Raw genomic sequence first — 24,721 nt, 5'->3', positions numbered from 1 at the left:
AAGAAATTAAAGGACTGTACAAATCTGTGCAACATGTGCAAATATTACTTGTGTATTATTCATCCCGTTGAGGAAATTCAAGGGTACTTATGCTTTCCACAACTACCAAATTGCTATTTATTTAATGCCGGGCCAACCTGCTGGCTACTAGAATGCATTTCATATCACAATATCTACATGGCCACATACATCCAAAGTGTATAAACAAAGAGTACAGAGAAATTTGACTTTGAAATGTCTGAAACCAAAACATATGATGACCAAAAGTATGCAAAAATGTTGTTATAAAAATGTGATTAATTGATTTACTTAATGTATAAATATTTTAAAGATAAAATCAGTAGGAAAGAAACATTCAGCCAAAAACAATCAAATATTTTAGCTGTTGTAAGGATTTGTTTTTTGTGGCTTATGTGACATTAAGATTATTTTTGACTGCTTTCCAGATATAATAAACTATTTGTAGTCATCAGATTTGGTGCTGCTCTTCTGACAAAAAAAAAAAAGAAGAATTTAGGGACGTTCACTTGAAAACTTGAAACTATGATGAGCATTTTTTTTTACATTGTATAGACCAGACAATTCATTCATTTTTTTGATAATAAAGTATGTATAAACACACAATGATGTCCTGAACACAGTTGTTGTGATTTTTAAGCTCAGGGGGAAGAATAACCTAATTATCATTAAGTAGATAACAAAAAGAGGGCTTGTGCTTTTTGGAAATGACCTAACAGGAACATATAGATGGAGAAAGGAAACAACAAAAAGAGAGATGAAAGCTGGGGACAAACAGCCAACTAATACAGCGCAAGACATTTTGTATAGATATAAATAAAATAAATTATCCACTATGGGTGCTGCGGGCTGCACAGTGCTAACTGTCGGCCTAGAAACTAAAGTTTGATTAGTTTATTTATTTGCACAGGTGAAAAACAAAAACAAAAAAAAAACAATAAAAAAAAACATGGAAATGCATTAAAGAATTAATAAAGACAAGGTTCATCAAAAATATCCACAAAAAGGGTAATAAAACAACAACTAAAGGATTAGTACCAATGCAGTAAGAGTGGTAATTATCAGGGTACAACAAGGAAGGGACAGAAAAGAGACATCAGGATGCTAAACATTCAAGCATTAAATTAGCTTTAAGCCTAGAATTTAATCTTTGGAATAAAATTATACCTATCAAATAAGCATCAAATCAGCTTAAAGTCTACATTTAATCTTTACTCACTGTTACTGGGAAAATAAACCATCATAGCAACATAAGCATAGCCTTTAAATATACTGAAATAATTCAATATTTTATGCTCATATGTATTGGGTAAAGCCGTCCATGTAATTATAATTTTAAACAAAAATGTTGGAGTCTCACACTCATCGCTGTGAGCCAGGCCAGACACATATTTGCATATCTGCAGTGCAGTTCCGCCTTCGGCCTCTGGGGTGTGACAGTAAGTTCATCAACAGTTCCTTTGCACTTTTTTTTTTAATGGCAAAGAAGAAGTTTCAGGTTTTTGGGGGGTGAGGGGCTGGCCTTTTTTGTTCCGCTGGAGAATCCTGCTTGAACGGTGAGCAGGAGCACAACAGACCGTCAAGAAATCACAGCGCCGCGGACAATCGGCGAAATCACAGCGCCGGGAGAGATCACGCTGCGCCGCCGAGGAAGAGCGCTCACAAATCCGACGGTATCGCCCTCCAGCTCTGCCGCTACTAGCTCCAGGGTCAACGGGCAGACAAGCAACTGGCAGCTATCGCCGTTAGCCTCAACTCCTCTGCGGGTCTGGGGGGGTTCTGGTAGGGGCAGGGGGCGGGGGTACACCGAGAAAGGGAGAAGACTACACGCCGAGAGGAGGGGGCTGGAAGTCTGAGACGCTTCCACCCTGAAGGGGCCGGCGGTTTGGCCACAGCACCCCGGAGTAGCTAGCTTGTACCCGCGCGGCTAAGTGAATGGGATGGAGCCGGGACCGTCTGGCGCTGGTAGGTTCATTTTTACTTCACTGCTCTCAAATCCTATCATTTCAGATACCCGTTATGGCTGCATATATTGACTGCAGATGGAGAAAACGGGCCACCGTAGCCTGGCCTTAGCGTCAGGGAGATGTACAAGGAGGCTTGGTGTCAACCCTGTCCGTTGCATCGCAACGTTTAGAGGAGGGAGAGTGGGAGATGGAGCGGGCTCTCTTTCTGTCTCAATGCACAACACTTAGTAAGAAACGTTATTATTTATCCAGATTTATGGCTATAGACAAGCCTTTTGGACCGCTGACAATATCCCCAGCCATGCGCGGGGGCAGGGAGGTCGTGGGAATCTCGGTGAGGAGGGACGAGGTGAAGCCCGCCTTCAAGCAGCAGCAGCAGCTGGCTGCAGCCCGCACGCTCCGCACAGCACACCAGCCTCCCGTCCACTGACAGGGGATGCTGGGTCGCAGTGTTAACGTTGTCTAAAGAGTGTTTAACACCACTGCCTTACATGCACATATTAGAGGTAACCTCAGGCCTACCATCTGCAGGGACAGATGAATGATTTATTTATGTGAAACCAAAAATAATCCTCAATTGTGATATCTGCACATTTGCTGTTGGAGTTGACAGAAGCTGTTTTTAGACTTGGACAGACAGAAGCATCTGCAGTGCATTGCGTTTATATGTGTGGTTTTTCTCTGCACGTTTCGCTTTCAGATTTACAGCCAATGAATGCTTATCGGTGCCAGACATGATCTATATTTGGTAGTTTTCTTGGTGGATACTAAGGTGTGGAAGCAAGCAATTAAAACACCAACTAGGCAGCGGTTGACTCATGCCCAGGTCTGAAGTTCACTCACTGTGGAAAATCTTGAACCTTGGCATCATTTATCCAACTTCAGTGTCTTGAAATTTTGTAGGGCAAAGTTTTTGCACAGAATTTTGTCGTTTCTTATGGAAGCAGTGTAGTGTAAACCCAGGCTTATCTTTTTGTTGCCTGTGGACGAGCAGTATTCACACAAATAGGCCTGAGATTAAAATCACATTGTCATTCTAGATCCTGAACCTTGAATTCAGTTGAATAGGCTTGTTTTTATTTTTTGGGATGGGGGAAGGGCCCCCAGGGCCCCTCATTTCAAAGTCTGCTTTTGTGTTTGAAGTGTGATGATTCAGTGAGCTGTTTTCCAAGATTGATCTGATTGCCATGTTTAGCTCATGGTCAACCGCCAAATGTTCAGAGACACAACTAGTTTGGCCAATTGATGCATAATTCCTTCTCATTCGTGTTCTTGGCTTGTTGTGAAGAGTGATGGGGTCTCCTAGTAAACCTCCAATACTGGTCCATCATGTGAGATTTTAAGGAGTCATTGTTCTGATGGATTTTATTTTTATTTCAGTGTGCATTTAAGCTCAGTAGCACTTTGATCACTAGCTACATTGGAGACCTGCTATTATCCTCATATTCAATATTTTGCTGTTTACAAGCCAAACACTCAAACTGGAATTTTGTAGTTCTGTTTGTTTAAAAATAGGGTTTAAAGTTATCGTACTGCAGAGCTGACCGAAAGGTTGTGAAATGGCCAAGTTTGCCAACTGGGCTCTAATGAACCAAAACAAAGTGCACAGAACCACAAACATGTCATCCCAAATGTAACTTTAAAACAGTAACTCCCATGTGACTTGGTGTTATTGTTACGTCATTGTAAAGACGGCAAGTAGTGCGCGTTTTCATGTTGTGATGCAGCTCCGCTTCAGTCTTACCGCCCGGGAAAGACTGCTATTGTGTTGGGATATGTGAGAGCGCTGGCTCCGCTTCTCACCATCTGCCTTCACTGGCACGAGGGCGAAGTGTGTGTCATTGTGTGTGACTGTGCAACAATCACAACACACACACACTCTCTGGTCTAGACGCTCACACATTTACACACGTACATGATTTCTTGCACATAGAGTACAAGTGGTCACCACATGCCTGGTGTCTGTGTTTATGGTATTTGTCAGATGTGTTTTCGTGACGTGTGATCGTACACGTAGATGTACATACACACAAAGACACGGATAGACGCCAAGCAGGGCATCTTTCTGTGGTTTATGGTTATTCCTGTCAGTTTGGCATTTTCTGAAGGCTTAGTGAACATATGATTGAGTGGTATGTTCAACCCAAGGATTTCCATAGCGGCTATTTAAAGCAGGGCTTTTCCAGTTTAGGGTACACAGGCGCCTTGGCCTGATGTGGGAACAGACTCATTGCAGGACCAAAAAGGCCAAGGTCTCTTCAGCATGGTCACAGTGGCACCCTGCCTCCTCCCATCTCCTCCAACAGCCCTACACACACACACACACACACACACACACAGGTCCCCTGATATCCATGACAATGCTGTGTTGCCGTGGTGTCTCCATGGTGAGGCTGGGAATGTAGAGGGGGGCCCCCTGTGTTTGTGTGTATGAGTGTGTTCACCGTACCAAGGGCGCTCCCTCTGTCGTACACCCGTGTATTTGTGTGTGTGTGTGTGTGTGTGTGTGTGTGTGTGAGACGGAGGAGCAGGGCAGCTGGGGTCTTTGTTGTGGTGGAGGAGGGCTGTTCTCTGGGGACCCAGAGGTTAAGGCAGTGGGCCCCTTTAGGCATAAGTCACAGCTAGCCTCACATCGAGCACCCATAGGACCCCCTCTGCAATAGGGCTTCTGACTCAATCAGATTCTTACTTTTGAGATGTGAAACTAGTATTGGCATCGATAGCCGCTAATCAGTGCGAGTAAAGCTGCATGAGGAGTACCGTTTGGGAAATAGTGCCTCTGTTAGCCTGGATTATACAAGACAGTGCCAAATATAAACTATTATAAAGAACATCCGAGTTATTTTGAAAGGACTGAACTCATGGCCATCGAGTTGCTGGCCTGAGAAATACTGTTTAATATTAAATGTGATAAAAAGAAGCAGAAAATTGTGCAATTTGAGAAGCTCAAGACAAAGCATTTAACGATTTTGTTTTGCAAAATGATGATTTCATTCTCAAACATGTGACAGTTTATTTTCTGCTCGATCATTTAATCATTTACAATCTATTGTTAGTTGATCTTTTTATTTTTCCTGCTTCAGCGCTATATTCCTTAGTGTCAAGAAATGGTGAAAATGCCGTTATACATTCTCTCATTTTAAATCAACAATCCAAATGATTGAATTAACACAGAAAGAGGCAGAACATTGTTAACTTGTAAAAGCTGAAACCAGCAGAAGTTTGTCACTTTTGCTCAGACAATGACTTTATTATCTAAATTGGTGGTATTTTTTTGTAGGCACAAAACTGAAGTTCATGTGATAAACACTTCTCTACTTGAAGAAGCATTTTGCTAATTTATTCTTTTTTTTTTCTCCCCGCCATTGACACTCTTTCTACCCCCCCTTTCCCTCCCCTGTCCATCCTCATCTGACCTAATCTGGTTGTTCCTCCTCTTCTTTATGCCTTGTCGATATCCCCCTCCATCCCCCTGATGCTGCTCTTTCTATAACATGTTACGATCTGGTGCTTAACTTTTTCTTTTATTTCTACCTAACGTTGTTCCTTTTCTTTCCTATCTTCCCTCTCCCTGCCTTCCTGTCTTTGCAACCAACTCTTGTGGCCACTTATCATGTCCTTTTTTTTTTTGCTCCTGCCTACGCTTCCTTCCTGGCCTATGCCCACATTTCTCGCCCTCTTTGCCCTGTCCTCCGCTGTTCACAACCGCTTCCTTTGCCACCTCCTCACTTAACTGTTCTTTATTTCCGTTGGGCCTTCTTTGGCCGTACCATCCCTTTGCTTTAACTCGCTCTATTTCCATCCTCGCTGTTGCTTTGTGTCTTTTCTGCTCTGCTCTGGATTTCCTTTCCTCCCATTCCCCGTCCTTGTCGATGGCGCCTCACTCGCTGTCTGTCCAGTGCCCATGGGGGTCTTCCCCCCACCCTTGCAGCAGGTATTCCATGCCCCCCGCCGGCCTGGCATGGGTACCGTGGGCAAGCCCATCAAGCTGCTGGCCAACTACTTTGAGGTGGAGATCCCAAAGATGGACGTCTATCACTATGAGGTGGACATCAAGCCTGACAAGTGCCCGCGACGAGTCAACAGGTAAAAGCCGATTATGATTACACTTTAAGTCTTAAGGTTTCATCTTTTCTGTGATGATGTCCCACATTCATTTGAAAGATCAGTACGTATCAGTTGCCATGTGTCATAAGCAGTGATTAACTTGTGGCGGTGGCGGTGGTGGGGTGGGGGGGCATGTATTTGTAGAAAACAAGTGTCTGCTGTGTGGTCCAGGATGAAATTGGATAATGAAAGCCCAACAGCCAGCAGTAATCACTGTGTTGTCAGTCTTTCTGGAGGCAGCGATTGCAGCTTCTTTATGCATGAAAAATGTAATTCATTGCAACAACTGTTTATTTTTTTATAGGCTGATTATTGTGCTCTTGTGTGGGGGAAATATTAAAAAATTTGCTGCGACCGAAGCTGATCTCCTTAACTTGCAAGCGTATGTTTCTCAGACGAGTCTTATAAACTCATGCAGACGAAGTAGTGGTGAAGTGTGAGTAGATATTAAGCGATGAATTGCTCAGATAAGTGAAATAATTTGCGGCCCGTGTCAGACGTTTTCAGCCAACAGTGCATATTTTCTGAACTTATGTTTCATGCTGTGCTCGATAAAGTTTTTCTGCTTTGAAGGTATCAGGTGTGACTCCATCTTTGGCCTTTAAGAGCCAAAAATAATGTGAGAAGTGCGTGCATCTGTGCTGAATCAAGAAAAAAAAAATCTTCTGCAGTCGCTGTGCACAAGTGACTTCTGAACAGATGGTCGAGTCAGAAGTGAATCTATCCTAAGTGACCCTTTCACCTTGGCTGGTGTTTATGCTATGGAGAAGCACTGGAACCGGGTCGCTGAGTGATGCGCTGTCTGATGCAGGTCGAATCCGAGTGGTTGGCGTAGTCACTGATTTGAGAAGGGCTTTAAGGATATTACTGCAAAGACTAAACATACTGTAAGGTGCTTTCCAAACAAGGGACACTGCAACACATTACATTAAATAAGAATCTAACAGTTTACCTGCTTGCAAACTTCAGCATTAGCTAATTTTTATGAACCCATTAGTTCCTATCCACTTTTACCAGCTGCAACATCTTTTTTTTTTAGCTGTAGCAAATTCTAAAAGCAAAAAAGAACCGCCATGTTCATGATTTGTTACATTATTTTAATCCAAGCAATAAACAGTACATAAAAATACATTTCACAATTCAACAGAGGAAATGTGATGAGTGTCTGCCTTGCAGACTTTAGTCATGGCTCCCCACAGAGCCAGTTCCTCTGAAAAGAAAAAAAAAAGGTTGTCTTGTCTGCCTTGGAGGGTAATTGGCAACACGCCATCCATTACATGTGGTTCTTCATGTTTGATCCAGGAGAATCCATCCTTTCATGAAGACATGAATGTCATTTCCCCCTTTTGCTCTGCTGTCTCTGCTCCCACGCTGAAATGGTGTCACGCTTGTGACTGTGTGGTGCCTGTCAACAAGATCTGATTGGCTATCATGTTTTACAGTTGTTTCATGTGTGGAGTCATGTATCAGGGCTCGGCTAGATGCAGAAATATAATATATAGGCTAAATTGCCAGTCATTTGGCGCTCGCCCAGTCCATGAACTCTGAAGGCCCAGTGTGGCTCACCGATGGCCTCAGGCGACAGGATAACCGCTGATTATCTCATAGCTAAAGAAATATAGGATGTGTCCTTGAATCTACAAAACATGGACAGCCACTTGAAAAGAGCAGTGCAGCTGCTTCGAGCCACATGTTCATATATCACATGGTGGGCTGACAGTTTTATTTGGACTTGTGAATATTAAGTGAGTTAATAATTAATATGTTTGTGTGTCTCCTGAAGAAAAGTTATTTACTTCAATCGAAACCTGAAACTAGTAACTTGACAATTTGTTTTTTTTGTCTCCTAAAACATGCCTTACCCAGTACTAGTGCTCTCATATATCATTTGGCTGTTGACAGAAAAAAAAAAATCATCTTTTGTTAAAATCCTTCAGGATTTCAGCAGAGATTGTTTAGAGTCCCGTAGCTTTGTTGCCTTTTAAGAGGTTGTGAACATTAACAATTGAAGCAAACCAGTACGTTCCTATTTGTAATGAGACCATTTGGGGCCTCACAAAATGTGAAATTTAAAAAGAATCCCCCCAAAACTGCATGCCCTACCTTCTCGAACATTCTGAGAGGGTCTTTGAGCTTCAGCCCCTTTTTGATTTTGAGGTTTCAGACAATGGGTCCAAGAAGGCTTGCAAAGGTCAAGCCCTTTTGACCTTTGCTTTTCAAAACGACTCCTCATCCCCCCACACTTAAATGAAGGCCCCACCACCTGCACCCTCGCTCGTTTTTGTCCTTGCTCTGCCCCCCGTGACCATGAGATATTGCATCCACCAGCTGTATCCTGCTTGATCAATATTCTATCATCTTGAGAAATGCCCCTTTCGATCACAATAGGGCATCCTGATGAAGCAGAGGTTCTAACTGGCGGGCTTCTTTCTGTTTACGTTCTGTATTAATCCCGTGTTGTGTTTGTCGTTTCCTACAGAGAGGTGGTGGAGTACATGGTGCAACATTTCAAGCCCCAGCTCTTTGGTGACAGAAAGCCCGTGTATGACGGCAAGAAGAACATCTACACAGTGCTAGCACTTCCTATTGGGAGTGAGAAGGTGAGTGTTTGCTGTGGTTGTTGGGTTACCTTGTTACACCATGCTATAATCACCAACTAATTTCTCCTCAGGGATCAATAGACTCTTAAGCCCTGCTCAGATGGGAATTACAGGGTTATTTAAATCACGCTTGAAAGCATGCATTACCTCTAATCTGCTGCAGAGCACGAGCGTCTTCAACCTATATTAAACATAACTTCACAGCTATTGCTACTGTCTGGTAGGGGTGTGACGATTCATTGATCCATACATCGATTCAACGATCATGACTCTAATATGACTGATCGAAACGAAAATTTGATCTATGTTGTCATTTTGCTAACTGATAAAAGCATTTACACTGAAATGTGACACTTTTTAGTGAGCAGCAGGTTTATCTTTTTCTCATATCAAGGCTCCTGAATTCAATTAAATCAATTCAACATCTGCAAATATTGCATCATTCACCAAAGAATCCAACATGTGATCCACACGCCTACTTTCTCGTGTGAGACTTCTAGTTTGTGTGCATCAGTGTTTGAGTATAAAAATATCTGCTTTCTCTTATTTCTAACCTTAAAGAAATAAAGGGGAATAAATAGAAATGTGCTGATTGGCTGCCCTGAAGACAGCTGGAGGAATATCTATAACATTCTTACAGCTGTCTAATAAATAGTAGAGCCACAGCCAGCAGACCAGATAACCTGGCGCAGCATAAATACTGGAAAAGAGGAAGCACTGCTCAGCCTAAAGGAGTCTCTGCTGGCTGTCCAACAAATAGTCCAGCACCATCACCCTCTCTTAAGCTGCAGTGGGCCGTTTTTCAGATAGATACAGGCGAGCCATTTACATTGGTTTGTTTTTTGTTTGATAGCTGGCTGCTTAGTGATGCTTCATATTTTCCATGAAGGAAGGTTTGAGAATATTTTTGAATTTTTTTTAGCCTTTAAAGAAAGCCAGTGTAAGTCATAGTATTTGTTCATGGATTCATATTAATGTAGCTGCATAGGGTCATATTTACAGATGTGGAAACTCAAACTTGAGCAAGACGAAGCCATGCAAGCTCACAAGTTCTTGCAATGTTAATTGTCAGTAATGTAAAGTGATGTTAACTGCCTTTCAAAATACTTTACAGTATACAGCATTCAGTTAATTTTCTTACTAAACGCCCATCTATATTGTTCTTTCTCTCTGCTTTGTTCTTTCAGGTGGATTTTGAGGTAACTATCCCTGGTGAGGGTAAGGATCGAATCTTCAAGGTGTCCATCCGTTGGCTGGCCAAGGTGTCATGGCGCCTGCTGCAGGAGACTCTAGTCAGTGGCCGGCTGCAGGTCCCCCTGGACTCAGTTCAAGCCCTGGATGTGGCCATGCGCCACTTGGCCTCTATGAGGTGAACCATAGTCACCCTCTCACGATGAATTACACAAGTACAGACTAAAGCACAAGTAGGCACTTGTCCTGCAACACCCGCAATCCTGTCAAATGGTGTGTTCAGTTAGATCAGTTGTTCTCAAACTTTTTGAGCCACGACCCCGAAGATAACATAAGTTTGTGTTTGTTTTTATATATCAGGAGTAATAACTTTGTTGTTCATGCATTAAAAATTAACGTGTTAATTCCACAGATTAATCTCTTTACACTAACACGTTCATTTTCTTTTGAATGAATGAATGATTTGAATTTGTTTCGAAAAAATGAAAGTGAAAAACAAAAGAAAATAATTTTAAAAAGAGCATTAAAATAGAATAATAATATTGCATAATCAAATCATAATGTTAACAAGTTCAAAAAGTGGGAGTGGGAAGAAGTATATACTTTGATTTTGACAGCCCTAATACAAATTTGATAAATGTAGGCTTTATTTATTATTATTATTTTTTTTACAATAATCTGATGACCCCCTGAAATGATCTTAGGACCCCCATGGGGGTCCTGACCCCCAGTTTGAGAACCACTGAGTTAGATAATCAACTGCATCTTAAAACCTTTATTTGTAGTTTACATTCTAGCCATGCAGCTTCCCAATGTTAACTGAGTTCTTACCTTCACTTGCATGAGGTGTCCCAGTAGCTCCAGGTGTCAGTCACCAAACAAAAGATGCTTGTTAGCTGAGACGTGTGTGAACGAGTTCACTGAACAATAGTGAGAAATGGAATAATGATGACTAGCTGGAGGACTTGACCAGAAAATAGTCAACAAAAAGTCTATTAGCCACTTAAGTTGTAACTGATCTGATGTTGTTTTTTTTGGACAAACACCTATCCAGAGAATATAGCACTGTTCCTTATACCCCAGATTTTTTCTTTGTTGTTGGTTGAGGTTGACTTATTCTGGAACAACTTTACTGAACATGAACTCATGCTGAGGTCATGCTCTGAATTTGCACATTCATCATTCCCACTTCTCCACCCGCTCCAATTAGGTACACTCCAGTGGGCCGTTCGTTTTTCTCCCCACCTGAAGGATACTACCACCCACTGGGTGGGGGAAGGGAAGTCTGGTTTGGCTTCCACCAGTCTGTGCGTCCTGCCATGTGGAAGATGATGCTTAACATTGATGGTGAGTCATTAAAGACAAGCTCACCAGAGAGTGTGTAATCAGTCTGTGATCTCAGTGGGTTTTACTGACATTGCATGACTACACAGAAACACTGGGACAGAAACGTTGAAAGTAAAAACTACTCTGAGACAAAAGAGGAATCAAACCATAAGTGACTTAGAAATGTTGTGTAATAAATCCAGGCAGCTTCTTTTCTTTCTGTTAGCTGAGTGTATCACTCATTTTCCTGTGGATAAATACTGTGAATGAGGACAAAGGGTCCTGAGAGTTGTCACGCTCATAAACCAACGTTCTCCTCTGATGTTTATGAAGTTATTGTTGCTCTCTGTCTCCCTCTAGTGTCTGCAACGGCCTTCTACAAAGCCCAGCCTGTAATTGAGTTCATGTGTGAGGTGTTGGACATTCGCAACATTGATGAGCAGCCCAAGACTCTCACTGACTCGCAAAGGGTCCGCTTCACCAAGGAGATTAAAGGTAGGCCTATAGGTATTTGCCATTTGCTCGGGATACTTCCCTTTTGCCTTTCATTTCATGTGAGGCTTTTTAACCTGCTTTGATTTTTAGTATTTTGTCAGTCTTCCAGTGTCAGTTTGTGTTCATGGATGTGAATCCTATGTGTTGCTTGCAGGCCTGAAGGTGGAGGTGACCCATTGTGGCCAAATGAAGAGAAAGTATCGCGTATGCAATGTCACCAGACGTCCTGCCAGCCACCAAACGTAAGCACGACTGTACACATCATTTCACATTGCAGTCATTTTCTTTTTTTTTTTCCAAAGCCAACACTCACATTTTCAGTTTTCGTACATCTAGAGATAGATGACATCCCAAAACCGTCCATATGTGTTTGAATAATCTATGAAGATATAAATAGCCAGTTTGTCCCTCTGATTTTCTCTTTGGTGTTTTCAAATAGTTCCAGGTGCTAGGAGCCACCACCAAAGAACCAGTATTTAGATTTTTTTAATTTTGTCCATTCTCTTTTGTGTTTCTGACTCTTCAGAACCATGAAGATTACGGAAATTAGAACAGTGATGTATTAACAATCTGTGGTGGTGCATGAAATGTGTTTTTTGTTGTTTTTAGTTGCTAGAACTGAAAACATCTCAATTTCACTAACTAGTCTTCTTGACCTCTCTCTCTCTTCATCTTGCTTTTTTTTCTCAAATGGAAAGTGGACAAAATGACTTTAGTTCTTAAATGATTAAAAGCTTAGAAATGTTGACTTCTTGTGTGAATATATCGGAATTGTTCACAGGTAGTATGTTTTATTATTAATTTGCCGAATCAAGCAGTACACAAGTCTGTATTGGAACAATCAGCAACATTTATCCCTTTTAGGTTGGGCTCACACTAGAGGCCGAGTTACCACCATTTCACCTCTCCCGACATTTCGAGGGGAAATCTGACCTGGCATCTTGGCTTGATCCGTTTAGCCCAGATTATTTGGTAATATGAGGGGTTTACAGATCCAGTCCTAAACCTCCCGAACTGCTCACACACTTACCAGGGCCACTCTGATTAACATCAAACATGTGCGATATTATGAGTAAAAATAAATAAATGAATGGGATAGGTATGTTTATTATGGAAGCTTGGAGCGCCCTTGAAGCTAATGTTGGCTACAGATATTAAAACTGATGATTACAATCTCACCACCAGTTCTCATGGAAGAATAGATGACCCATGTTGACCACATCCCCCAACCCTGCTCTCATCCAGACTCGTTAGCGTCTACTTTTGTTGTTTTAACTGCAAAGCATTATTAGCATTACAGCAAGTTGTTTCGTCACAACCATCTGCGTCAGAGCTGAACGTTTTGGAAGAGATGTTTCAATTAGATTTGCAATATTTTTTAAAGTCAAACTCAGTTCAGTGTTTGCTTTGCAGTAGATTAAAGTTGTTACAGAGCATTAGGACATGAGATACTATCAGAAGTGTGACTGCCACATGGAGAGGATGCCGTGAATTTGTAAAACTGTTGACACAACGGATTAAAACCTGGGTGAGAAGCACTTCCTGGTGTATATCCTGGCCTGGCCTAACCCAAACACTGTCACAAACTATGTCATTTTCTTGACAACACTTTTAGGAGAACCCATCAATCTCTATTGCATGCAGTTTCAATGCCTGTACACTTCCTCAAAAGGTTAAAGGTCACATGTAAAAGCTCCTGTGGTGGAAATCCCCTTTTATAAAGTAGCAAAGCCCCTCCTGATATTTGCATCAACACGGATTTATCAATATTTCATCAAAAATAAATTACCGAGCTGAAAGGATTACATGGATAAAGGTCGGACAGATTGAAGGTTTGGTTTAAAATTACCACAAACGTTCCTTCTTATTGCGCTGCGTCTGTATATTTACAGTTCTGCCCATAAGGTTACATGTTCCTCACAGCAGGGATGGGGTACTTTTTGCCATCGGCCTCGCTGACTCGTCTCCAAGCGGCGACCATAAAATTCAATTTTGGTCTCGTCGATCCAAATGACTTTGTTCCAGATGTTTTGAGGCGAGTTGCTGTTTGGTATTCGGTAAGCGGGCTGTTCTGTAGCGCTGGCACGGCTTTTTTTCCTGGCAGTTCAGTTGAAACAGCTCATTCTGTACATTGATAACATAATCCCTCACGCAGAGGAACCTTTATATCAGTTGAAGTTGCTTGTGGGTATATTTTTTTGCATCCCAGCCAATTTTCCCAGCAGTTGTAGCTGAACCTTGTCGATCTTCCCAACTGTGTCTTGGGATCAACATGTGACCCCAAATTTGTTTTATTTTATAAGATTATCTGATTGTCAAATCTTTGGATATATTTTTATATCCTTTACCTGATCAGCCAGAGGTATCTAAATTTATATCTGAAGATTTTCAGTCATCCAGGTCATGGTTATTCTTGTAGATTAATCGTAGCAACTGGACTTGCTTGAGTTCCTTGAATTCACACCTTGCCACAAAAGACCCTAATGAACCCCACTGTGGCAGGGGGGGCACTAACGACTCACATAATGAGGGGGAGGAGCAGCAAGTATCTGGAACTCCCAACTAGTCAGTCAGAACTGATGAAGCCTCTTGGATGAGAGGTGGAACGTCTTCAAGGAACTCAAGCAAGTCCAGTTGCTACGCTTAATCTACAAAAACATCTAAATGTATGAGCTCAGCTGTAATATTCACCTATTTAAGGCTGGTGGTTGAACTGAGGAAGCTATTGTAATGCATTACACACCTGCAGGGCAAAACTGCGATTAAAATCGGTTAGATATAGGAGCTAGCAAATGATGTGTTGCAATGACAGTGAAATAAAACTCATGTTCCTCATCTTTTCACCACCAGGTTTCCCCTCCAGCTTGAAAGTGGCCAGACCGTAGAATGTACAGTGGCCCAATACTTCAAGCAGAAGTACAACTTGCAGCTCAAATACCCCCACCTACCCTGTCTACAGGTGGGGCAGGAGCAGAAGCACACCTACCTGCCTCTGGAGGTGAGGAAGTGTTTAAGATTCACAATTCAACTGAGCTGAATTTGCCAGTTTAAGACATAATAAAAAAATGATTGTTCATATGTAACAGTAATATAATAACGCATTCAGAATTAGTGTGTGTGAATGAGCATCGTTTTCACCTCTAGTGACCTTGAATTTGCTCATTCCAGGTGTGTAACATTGTAGCCGGTCAACGATGCATCAAGAAGCTGACAGATAATCAGACCTCCACGATGATCAAAGCCACTGCTCGCTCCGCGCCTGACAGACAAGAGGAGATCAGCAGGCTGGTGAGTTGTAGAGAGGACTGCTGGATGGAGGCCACACGACTGACATAACGCATAGGAATATACAGCATGACTCAGTGATTTATAGAGACAGCGAGAGACGAGACGTATCCTTCTCTCTTCCCCCAGATGAAGAACGCCAACTTCAACCTCGACCCGTACATCCAGGAGTTTGGGATCAAGGTGAAGGATGACATGGCAGAGGTGACGGGCAGGGTGCTGCCGGCCCCTATTCTACAGTACGGAGGACGGGTAAAGAAAACTGTCTTTATCGTAGAGAGAATCAGTGGTTGTTTAGCTGTGGAACTGACCTGATGTGACTTCTCTCTTCTGTTCATCTCTTCTACAGAACCGTGCCATAGCTACCCCCAACCAGGGAGTGTGGGACATGAGGGGGAAGCAGTTTTATAATGGCATTGAGATCAAAGTGTGGGCAATTGCCTGCTTTGCTCCACAGAAACAGTGCAGAGAAGAGGTGCTCAAGTAAGTAGTAATGACTAGTAAAAGTGGAATCTTTTTTCAAAGTGGGATTAAATCATTTTTGCTCATAATATTTTTTGGCTGTGTCTTGCATTAGATATATGGAAGTCATTATATCCACTTTTATTTAGCTGTTTGGCAGCAGAAAAAAAAAAATCTCCATAGCTGTGTGCACTCAGTCTGTATTTAGTCTCCCAAAGGCAGTGATTCCTTTCTAATCAGAATTTTGACCCTCTAAATACCATATATGTTGTGGTATATTTGTAAAGACTTTAGGGCAGTGACAGTGCATCCTTTGATACACTTCAAACAAGCTGGGGAAAAGTGTTACAAACCTCAGCTTGCCTTTTATGTATTTGCTGCACTTTTTTCCAAACTATACTCTGGTTTCATCTCAGGAACTTCACAGACCAGCTGCGTAAAATCTCCAAGGATGCTGGGATGCCAATTCAGGGCCAGCCATGCTTCTGTAAATATGCCCAGGGAGCGGACAGCGTGGAGCCGATGTTCAGACATCTGAAGAACACCTACTCTGGACTTCAGCTCATCATTGTCATCCTGCCAGGAAAAACTCCCGTCTATGGTATTTTTTGTTATGGTTGCTATGCTTTTATTTGTGACACACTAGGTTGCAATGGGGACTACAAAGTAGCACGGTGGTTAGCATCGTTGCCTTGCAGTTAGAAGGTCGCCGGTTTGTGTCCCAGTGAGGACACCCGGGATGTTTCTGCGTGGAGTTTGCATGTTCACCCCGTCCAGCGTGGGTTCTCTCCGGGTTCTCCGGCAAATCCAAAAACATGTTGAGGTTAATTGGAGATTCTAAATTGTCAGTAGGTGTGAATGTGAGTGTGCTTGGTTGTCTGTCTCTAAGTGTAGCCCTGTGATAGACTGGTGACCTGTCCAGGGTGTCGGCTGGGGTAGACTCCAGCCCCCCCCGCGACCCCAGTGAGGACCAAGCGGTGTATAGATGTTACGTTCCTGCTTACAAGATGCAAACACTAACGTAACTCTGACTGTCAATTACAGAAGAACTTACAAGCAGAATGGATGGCAGTGAAGAAAAAAAGGCATTTATTTACAAGTTTTGAATGAATCAAATGAACAAAATGAAGGTGTGGGGGAAGGGTCAACTGTGGAGTTGTACCAAATCAGAGAAATGAAATATAACCAAAACAGGGCCTAACTCAAATCTTTCTGTAAGGAAAGAAAAGGAAAACAAAAGGCTGGGCTATCTCCTGTTTAGTAGTGATGCAAAAACAAAACTTACAATGGTGGCATCAACCCATAACCTAGTGCAAAAGCAAAACGTGAACTGCATGTGCACATGTACAGGGTAATCTTATACCCAATCTTACCTCAGCTGAAAACCTTCCCACCACAAACCTTCAAAGCTGACAGCAGCGTTCAGTATGACAGCAAGAGGCAGAGAGTGAACAAAGGAGCATGAGGGCTTATAAAGGAGTATCCTCCACCCCGATTGGACAACCGGCCAGAGCATGAGCCAATCACCCACTTCTCAGGAGCTCACAGGGGGCAGCAGCAGGAAACCCACAGGTGTCGCCAATCTTCTAGTAATCATCAGGAGAGAGGTGGAGAGGGAGGAACACACACAGATCCTCTACTCTGCATGTAACAATAGATGATGGATGGATGGATGGATGGATGGATGGATGTGTTACAGTGAAAGACTGTGACAGCACACACAAGTAAATACTGTTGTAATAAATAGTCACTAAACCAGAAAGCCATTTTCAGACAGACTTTGCTGCTGCTATTGAGAGATTATTGAACAGCTGCATTTCAAGTCTCTCAGCATCAGAATGTACTCTGTGTCTAATTTCTAAACTTTCCCTTTTAGCTGAAGTGAAGCGTGTGGGAGACACTCTCCTGGGCATGGCCACGCAGTGCGTCCAAGTTAAGAATGTGGTGAAGACGTCACCTCAGACTCTGTCCAACCTCTGTCTCAAGATTAATGTGAAGCTGGGAGGCATCAACAACATCCTGGTACCTCACCAACGGTGAGCTTCAGTTTGAGCTGCTCTGAATTTGTCGTACATGTTTGAGGTGTTGTCTTTTAGATGGTCGGTATTTGATATCGCTCTCAAAAGACCAAACATGAAAAGTTTAATAATATAACTGTCACATATAGGTGTTCTAACCCTTGTTGTGACCTATTAATAGAAGGCTATTGCCACAGATCCCATAAATATCGTTTTTCAATCAGTCAAATTACACCATATTTAACATTCTACACATACATTGGATAAAATGTGTGGATTTTCAGTTAGGAGTGGCTCCTGCAATAATAACACTTGGGGTGTTAATTTTTTTAATTTGATTATTTTTCTTCATTTTGTCTCCTTAAAAGTTTTAAGTACTTAAAGTCTACAAAGTCCTGCTGGATGATACATTGACCCATCTCAGCATTTCAGTATGTCATTACAATATAACTCTTCAAAAGCAACCCTGCGCTGTGTTGATGAGCAAGTGTAATTTGCATCTCTTCCTCCTCCTCCTCCTCCTCCTCCTCGTCTTGCTCTCTCAGGTCAGCAGTGTTTCAGCAGCCAGTTATCTTCCTGGGAGCGGACGTCACACACCCCCCTGCTGGAGATGGCAAGAAGCCCTCCATTACTGCTGTAAGTCTGAGAAACAACGCCTTCATTAAACAACACACGCTGACCTCGAGCACAATCTCAGGAAAAGGAAGGGAATGAGTAACTACGTTGTGCCACACAGAGCTCGGCCACTTGACGAATCTGGGCGTACAGGTTAAACCCAGGAGTGGGGAACACCGGAGTGCTTCTGACTCTTTCAACTTTTGAACAGCATTTCTCAGTATTACTTTTTGCTGATTAAATAATTCCTTCATTAATCAAAACAAAATGCAGGTAATTTGATAGTAAAAGCAAGTGTCTTGAGGCTCAAATTTCTTGTTTTGGAAAAACACTGTTTTCTAGTTCAAGGGCGGTTTAAAGCACTCGGTGGCCAAAATTCTTGCGATGTTCTCTGATGGGAGTCCAGGTGCCATGCTTAGCCAGGGTGCTCCTTTCATAGGCAAATCGAAAAACAGCATGGGCATGTAAGTTATGCAAATGACCTCAAGATGTCACAGAAAAACAAACACAGTAGTAGTAGTTGCTTGGTAACAGTGGCACTGGGTGGCTATGGTGCACAGTAATGCTGGTAAAAGAGGATTACTGCAGCCATAAATAGTATATTTCAGGCGGAAGAGCTTAAAATCGTTAACACAGATGAGAAGTTATTTTAACCGAAGTTAAAAAAATAAAATAAAAAATCACAGTCAGGTCATATACAGTCGTCCTCAAATGTATTCCTACCCTTCGATTAAAGAAAAGGCAAAATTCACAATAGTCACTCAAATAACTAGAAACTAAAAAAAGTAATCATAAATAAAAAATTGCAAAATTATAATTTAGTGAAATCAGACATTTGCTTTTGAATTGTGGGTGAAAAGAATAATAATAATAAAAAAAATCTAACAACTGTTCCGGTCAAATTAGAACACTTTGCTGATGAGCAGTGAAATCTAATTACCTGTCAACAGGTGCAGAAGTCTGATTAAGAGTTAGAAAAAACACTTGATTGCAGTGATTGGCTCAAAGGGTTGTTCAACTAAATATTAGTTTATAGGTCCCATCATACTTGTTTTTTTTGTGTGTTTAAAAACATTTCTGTTGAACCACAATTCAAAAGCAATGTCACGATTTTCATTAAATTTTTATTTATTATTACTTTTGTCAATTTCAACCTATTTCAGTGACAGCTGATTTTATTCCTTTTTTAATGGGAGGGACTGTAGGCATTTTTTTTTTTTAAATTATCATTTGACTTAAGTGTAACAGGAACATAAATACCACTACTATGGTTTTGGATGTTGGATAGAGTTGTGGTAGTTTAGACCTAGACTGACTTTATTAATCCCAGAGGGAAATTCAGGATTTTTAATTTGCTATTTTCTTAGACTACACAATTATTTAACAGAATTGAGTGAAAAAATAGTTGATAGTTTAATAGTTAAAACCATGATGAGTTGCTGCCCTGATTTAATAGTTTGTGTGTATGTTCAGGCACCACGTATCACTTACCAAGTGTTTTAGAATGAGTTAATCTAAGTGTTTAGGCTGATGAGCATTTTAAAACACTCACATTACTTCTCTGAAAATGAATGATCAACGCCCAAACTCCCACTGCCATTTAAGTCCATGCTAAACACGTAGCCGATTCGACGTTTTGTTTGGATTCGGCCAATAAATGAAGCCGAGCGAAGGAAAAACGTAGTAAAAGAGGAGTTATTGAGGGATAAAGGGAAACAAATGGCTCATCACTGACTCACATTCAAAAAGGAAATGACGTCAACTCTCATCCGCCCTTGACCTCAGCGCGGCTGTGGTTGGTTGTGGTGTTGCCTAGCAATTATGACATATGATTGAGTCACACAGGGAGAGGAGAGGAGAGGAGAGTGGGTCCGTCTTGATCATCCGGACTGAGGAGAAAACTGGTAGAAAAATGATGAGCGCAGCATGTAAGGGTCTGATGGAAGAAAAGGTTGATGCTGAGCTTCCCACACTTCTCAGTCGTAGCCTTTAGGGGATGCTAATGTTCTAATAAACACATTTGGGGGAAAAATGAGTCATATCTGCAAAAGGACAACGAGACAGTAGCAGAATGAATGCCACACAACGGACCGTTTTTACGTATTTCTGAATGCTATTCTCCTTTTTATGGCAGCAGGTTTTACGGCTTGTTATTATTCCTCTTCTGTTATTTTTCCTTTACATTTAGAGAACACCCACACTGAGCTACAGCCGCACAGATTTTCAAATAAGTATAAGTCCTACTATGTAACAGCAGGCAGATTGACATGTTATCCACTAACATGATTTTAACTGTTTCTCCATCGTTCTGTATATTAGATAGAAGACTTTCTGCATAGTGCCTTTCACTACCCATCGTTTTTTTTGCCTGCGTATTCTGAAATCAAATCCCCCTGACAGCTTGATGTCAAACTCTCGTTCTTCCACTGCTCCCTCTTCCAGGTGGTAGGCAGTATGGATGCCCATCCCAGCAGATACTGTGCCACAGTGCGCGTCCAGAGACCCAGGCAGGAAATCATCGAAGATTTATCTTACATGGTGCGCGAACTGTTAATTCAGTTCTACAAGTCGACCCGCTTCAAGCCCACCAGGATCATTTTCTACAGAGACGGCGTTCCCGAGGGACAGTTGCCTCAGGTATGTGAGATGTGAACTGGGCCAGTTTTCTGTTATTTGACTTGCACAATTACAGAGTGACATATTGTGAGAAAAATGCATTTCAGCATTCAGTGCTAAATAATGATTCTTTGCAGATTCTGCACTACGAGCTCCTGGCCATTAGAGATGCGTGCATAAAGTTGGAGAAAGACTATCAGCCCGGTATCACTTACATTGTGGTACAGAAACGCCACCACACACGCCTCTTCTGTGCTGACAAGTCTGAAAGGGTGAGCTTTCTAGTTGGTTCTGTTTTCTCACTTGCTTACCTGTTTTATGCATTTAATAATTATTATCTTTGTGCTTTTTTTTTTAAGATTGGGAAGAGTGGGAATATTCCTGCAGGGACTACAGTGGACACCAGCATCACTCACCCCTTTGAGTTTGACTTCTACCTGTGCAGCCATGCAGGCATACAGGTACTAATAACTCAAATCAAATATTGTAGTGCTCTGTAGGTAGTGACACATTTGAGTGCACTTTTTTTTTGTTTGCATACATTTCTCTTCTAATTTTCTCCTCTGTTGCCAGGGTACCAGCCGGCCATCACATTACTACGTCTTATGGGACGACAATCGTTTCACGGCTGATGAGTTGCAGATTCTAACCTACCAGTTGTGCCACACTTACGTGCGTTGTACCCGCTCAGTCTCCATCCCTGCGCCAGCCTACTATGCTCGTCTCGTGGCCTTCCGCGCCCGCTACCATCTGGTAGACAAAGAACATGACAGGTTAGTGCGGTTATGAAGGATGCGGAACAGGGTTTGTCATTTGATAGCATGTAAAAATTCTTATCACCCACAGCAGTTGGAGAATTGTTATATTGAGATGTGCATTTCTGAGCATTGCATAGACATTATTTTGTTTAAAAAGCAGTGAAATATTTGTTAACTATTCATCAAACCTCAAGTACATTACGTGTAATATCACTGTCTGATACACGGTGCTACTTTTGATTTTATTCGAATGAGCACAAAAAAAGTGTGACTGATCTTTGCTTCTCCTCCTGTCATCGCTCCACAGTGGAGAAGGCAGCCACGTGTCTGGCCAGAGCAACGGTCGGGATCCCCAGGCGCTGGCTAAAGCTGTTCAGATTCACCACGACACTCTGAGGACCATGTACTTCGCCTGAGCTCCTCCAACCATCACCACCGTCGCTCCCTCCCACCTCATTTCTACCTGAGTGGGCAGATGGCCCACCACCACCTCATCCCCATCCCTTACTCCCAATGACTGCCCACTACACATACTCCACAGACCTGCCAGTCAGTCACCCAAATCCAACAAACATAAGGCCCTTCTCCTGTAAAAGACAGGCAGACTCTACAGCCTCATGCACTCAAAAGGTTATGAATATTATTATTATTGTCATTTTGTTGTTTTTACTTTACCGGGACTATTGCTCTTTTTATGTTGAATTTTTAAAACGTGGATATTATTATTATGTAATTGTATTGTATGCTACCTTCACACTCCTATGTATGTAAGTATGCAATACGGATGGGAGAAAAATAGGCGATAAGAAGAAGAAAAAAAAAAATCCTAAAAACTTTTTTAACTGCCACCACGATGCTGCCTCTTTACCCATCCGAATGCCGGATGCCAGTGTTCCAAGCCCCTTAGTATGGGGATCCTCCAGAAGGGTGGTACTGGGCACGCACACTTACATGTATCATTTTATTGTCATGAACTACATTCATGTTTTTAATGTTTTTTGAATAATGTTATTTTTTTAAACAGCCTTGAGGAGTCTGAGGTATGGTACATTAGCACTTAGTGTTAGCATGTAGGTGCCACCAGTCCTGCACATAAAGAGTTTGTTAGTACATGTGAGGCTAGCCCTCTGGTCTTTATATTAGCAGAGACAGAAAGAGCAGGTGTAGCATATCGTAGATATTGGAGAGAGGTCCTGCCGCACTCTCTGTGCTGGTCGACCAGTCCCTTAGAGATTTAGCCTATAGAGGCAAAGCTTAGCATAACAGTAGAGGGACCATTTGCATAGAGTGTATCAAATATACTTGCACCCCATGCACCTAAACCAGCATTATTAACCAGCCAAAAGTGATGCCAACCAATGGAAAAAGGGGCACTTAAACAGGAAGATAATCTTTTACTTCTGTATACATTGCTCTTTTAGGATTTACGAGGCACTTTTTAAATTTTACTTATTGATTTATTTGACTTCAAAACGGTGAAACTTGTCTTTCTCGAGGCTTGACACAGACTACTTTGAAGTTTTCACACCCACACTTGCATAGCTTTTTCAGAACAAAGGCAATAGGCAAGGTCAACACTATTCTGTAGATTTGAAAGCAGGCAAATATAGTCTGTGATCACTTAAGTGCTGCAAAGCTGAACTTGCATTCAGCAATTGACCTTGCTCTGATCATTCTGCACATTCCAACATGCATCAGTGGAGGTGACGCCACGCAGCGTGCTCTACACCTCCACCCACACAATTCTTTGCGAACCTGTACACACACACAACACACAACACACCTATCCTGCACTTGTCCCGTTTTTAGACCAAGCTCTTCCCTCTGCAGGCATTTACAACCCATGGCCTGCACAGCAGAAGCACACATCTCTGCCCTCTCTGTCTCTTTCTTAGCATGTAGAGACGAACCTGTTCAAATGCACTTGTCCCCCTTATTTCCCTTCAAGCCAAAACTGTAACTCATCAGCCTTTCCCGTCGTCCCCCTTCTATCCTCTATTCTGACATTTAGCGTCACAAACCTGCAGCATCCCCTATCCCAATCCCCTAGCTTGTGTTAGCCAATCCCTATTGGTGCTCTGTGTGCATGGGCGGCACAGATAGGGGATTGCCACATTGGACAGGGTGGGCCTCTATTACTACTACTTAATATGCCCTGCCTTTACATCTAGTCACTTTCTGGATTTATGGAAAAAAAAAAGAAAAAAAGAAATGCATGTAATTATTTTTTATGACTGGATATTCTGAGCCACCTTACTTTGGTTTTCTTAGAGGTAGGAGCCTCGCGCTCGCCACTGCCTGTCAGTCGTTTTTTGTTTTTTTTGCCTCGATTGTGTAATGGTTACAAAGACTGCTTTTTTTTTTTTCCTTTGTCATTATTATTATGAATATTGTGACTAGTGTCAGAGTGTATCCTCAAGAGGGCACTGTGGAGACGGTCTCAAAATTCCACCTCAGTTGCCCTTTAAGCGCCTCAAATCTTGTCTGATGGTCAGAGCCCCTTTGAGTTGAAAGGGATCAAAAGATGAGATGAGTTTGATTTTTAAATCATGTTTATGAACTTGCATAATCAAAATGCCTTTGTACACCGTTTTACTGATCCTTCATTGTGTCCAAGGTGATTTGTACATATAAATATATAATATTAACCTGTTATGTATTTTGGCCCCACCAGTTGACGGGCCTTTTCACAGTTGGGGCCAGTGTTCTACCCCTCGTTCTGTGCTTAAAAGAAAGAGGGGGAAAAAAAAAGGAAAAAAAAAAAAAAAATCAGTCTGGGGGGCATTTCCCAGCACCACTGAAACCAGATGCAGTTCTTCACTCACTGAAGCCACAAAGCACCTTGCAAAGGGGGGAGACCAAATGGCAGTCACCCTGGAAATGTATCATGTGGACACTGGAGAGGTCCACTCCTCTCCACACAGCCTCACGGTCTGACTAAGCAATATTGAAGCCACTGATCAAGAACAGTCCTTGTCATAGCACTTCCCAATAGATTTGAATGAAAGGACATGGAAGCATACTATTTTGGCTCTGTATGTGATAGTATGGGAACTCTGTTGGGGAGGGTTATTTTTTAAAGAAAATAAAATGGTTTTTTATTACTCCTGTTGTGTTTTGTCTTGCTTATATTTTCAAATATATATAAAAAAATGAGAGCATGAGCTACAGTGGAGTTTAGGAGATGTAGCCCTAAGCCTTTAAAAAAATCTAACCTCGCTAATAATTCATAGATGCACGATGAGCTACAAAAAAGTACATCT

At 42.0% G+C, this 24,721-nt stretch overlaps 1 protein-coding gene across 1 annotated transcript; it reads left to right on the top strand.

Annotated features, from left to right (window-relative positions):
* The first annotated feature begins 1,895 nt into the window (after nucleotides 1–1,895).
* On the top strand, nucleotides 1,896–24,562 carry ago1 (argonaute RISC component 1). Its single transcript, XM_008294965.1, has 19 exons — nucleotides 1,896–1,983; nucleotides 5,885–6,071; nucleotides 8,572–8,692; nucleotides 9,880–10,061; nucleotides 11,094–11,230; nucleotides 11,570–11,704; nucleotides 11,859–11,946; nucleotides 14,555–14,702; nucleotides 14,873–14,992; nucleotides 15,119–15,241; nucleotides 15,339–15,472; nucleotides 15,868–16,052; nucleotides 17,328–17,487; nucleotides 18,015–18,105; nucleotides 20,527–20,721; nucleotides 20,838–20,972; nucleotides 21,060–21,161; nucleotides 21,274–21,473; nucleotides 21,766–24,562. The coding sequence occupies exons 1-19, from the start codon at nucleotides 1,959–1,961 to the stop codon at nucleotides 21,872–21,874; spliced, it is 2,577 nt and encodes an 858-aa protein (XP_008293187.1). The 5' UTR covers nucleotides 1,896–1,958; the 3' UTR covers nucleotides 21,875–24,562.
* Nucleotides 24,563–24,721: the final 159 nt, after the last annotated feature.

The sequence above is a fragment of the Stegastes partitus genome, unplaced genomic scaffold, assembly GCF_000690725.1.
Source record: "Stegastes partitus isolate 25-593 unplaced genomic scaffold, Stegastes_partitus-1.0.2 Scaffold1009, whole genome shotgun sequence".
Lineage (NCBI taxonomy): Eukaryota > Metazoa > Chordata > Actinopteri > Pomacentridae > Stegastes > Stegastes partitus.
Note: the sequence above shows the minus strand (reverse complement) of the source record. Positions and strands in the feature narration are given on the sequence as shown.

Bases quoted from the DNA above. Each gene is read 5' to 3' on its own strand.
- ago1 (XM_008294965.1), top strand. From the start codon at position 1,959: ATGGAGCCGGGACCGTCTGGCGCTG. The intron at 11,947-14,554 runs GTAAGCACGACT...TTTCACCACCAG, and splicing joins CGTCCTGCCAGCCACCAAAC to GTTTCCCCTCCAGCTTGAAA. The intron at 15,242-15,338 runs GTAAAGAAAACT...TCTCTTCTACAG, and splicing joins TTCTACAGTACGGAGGACGG to AACCGTGCCATAGCTACCCC.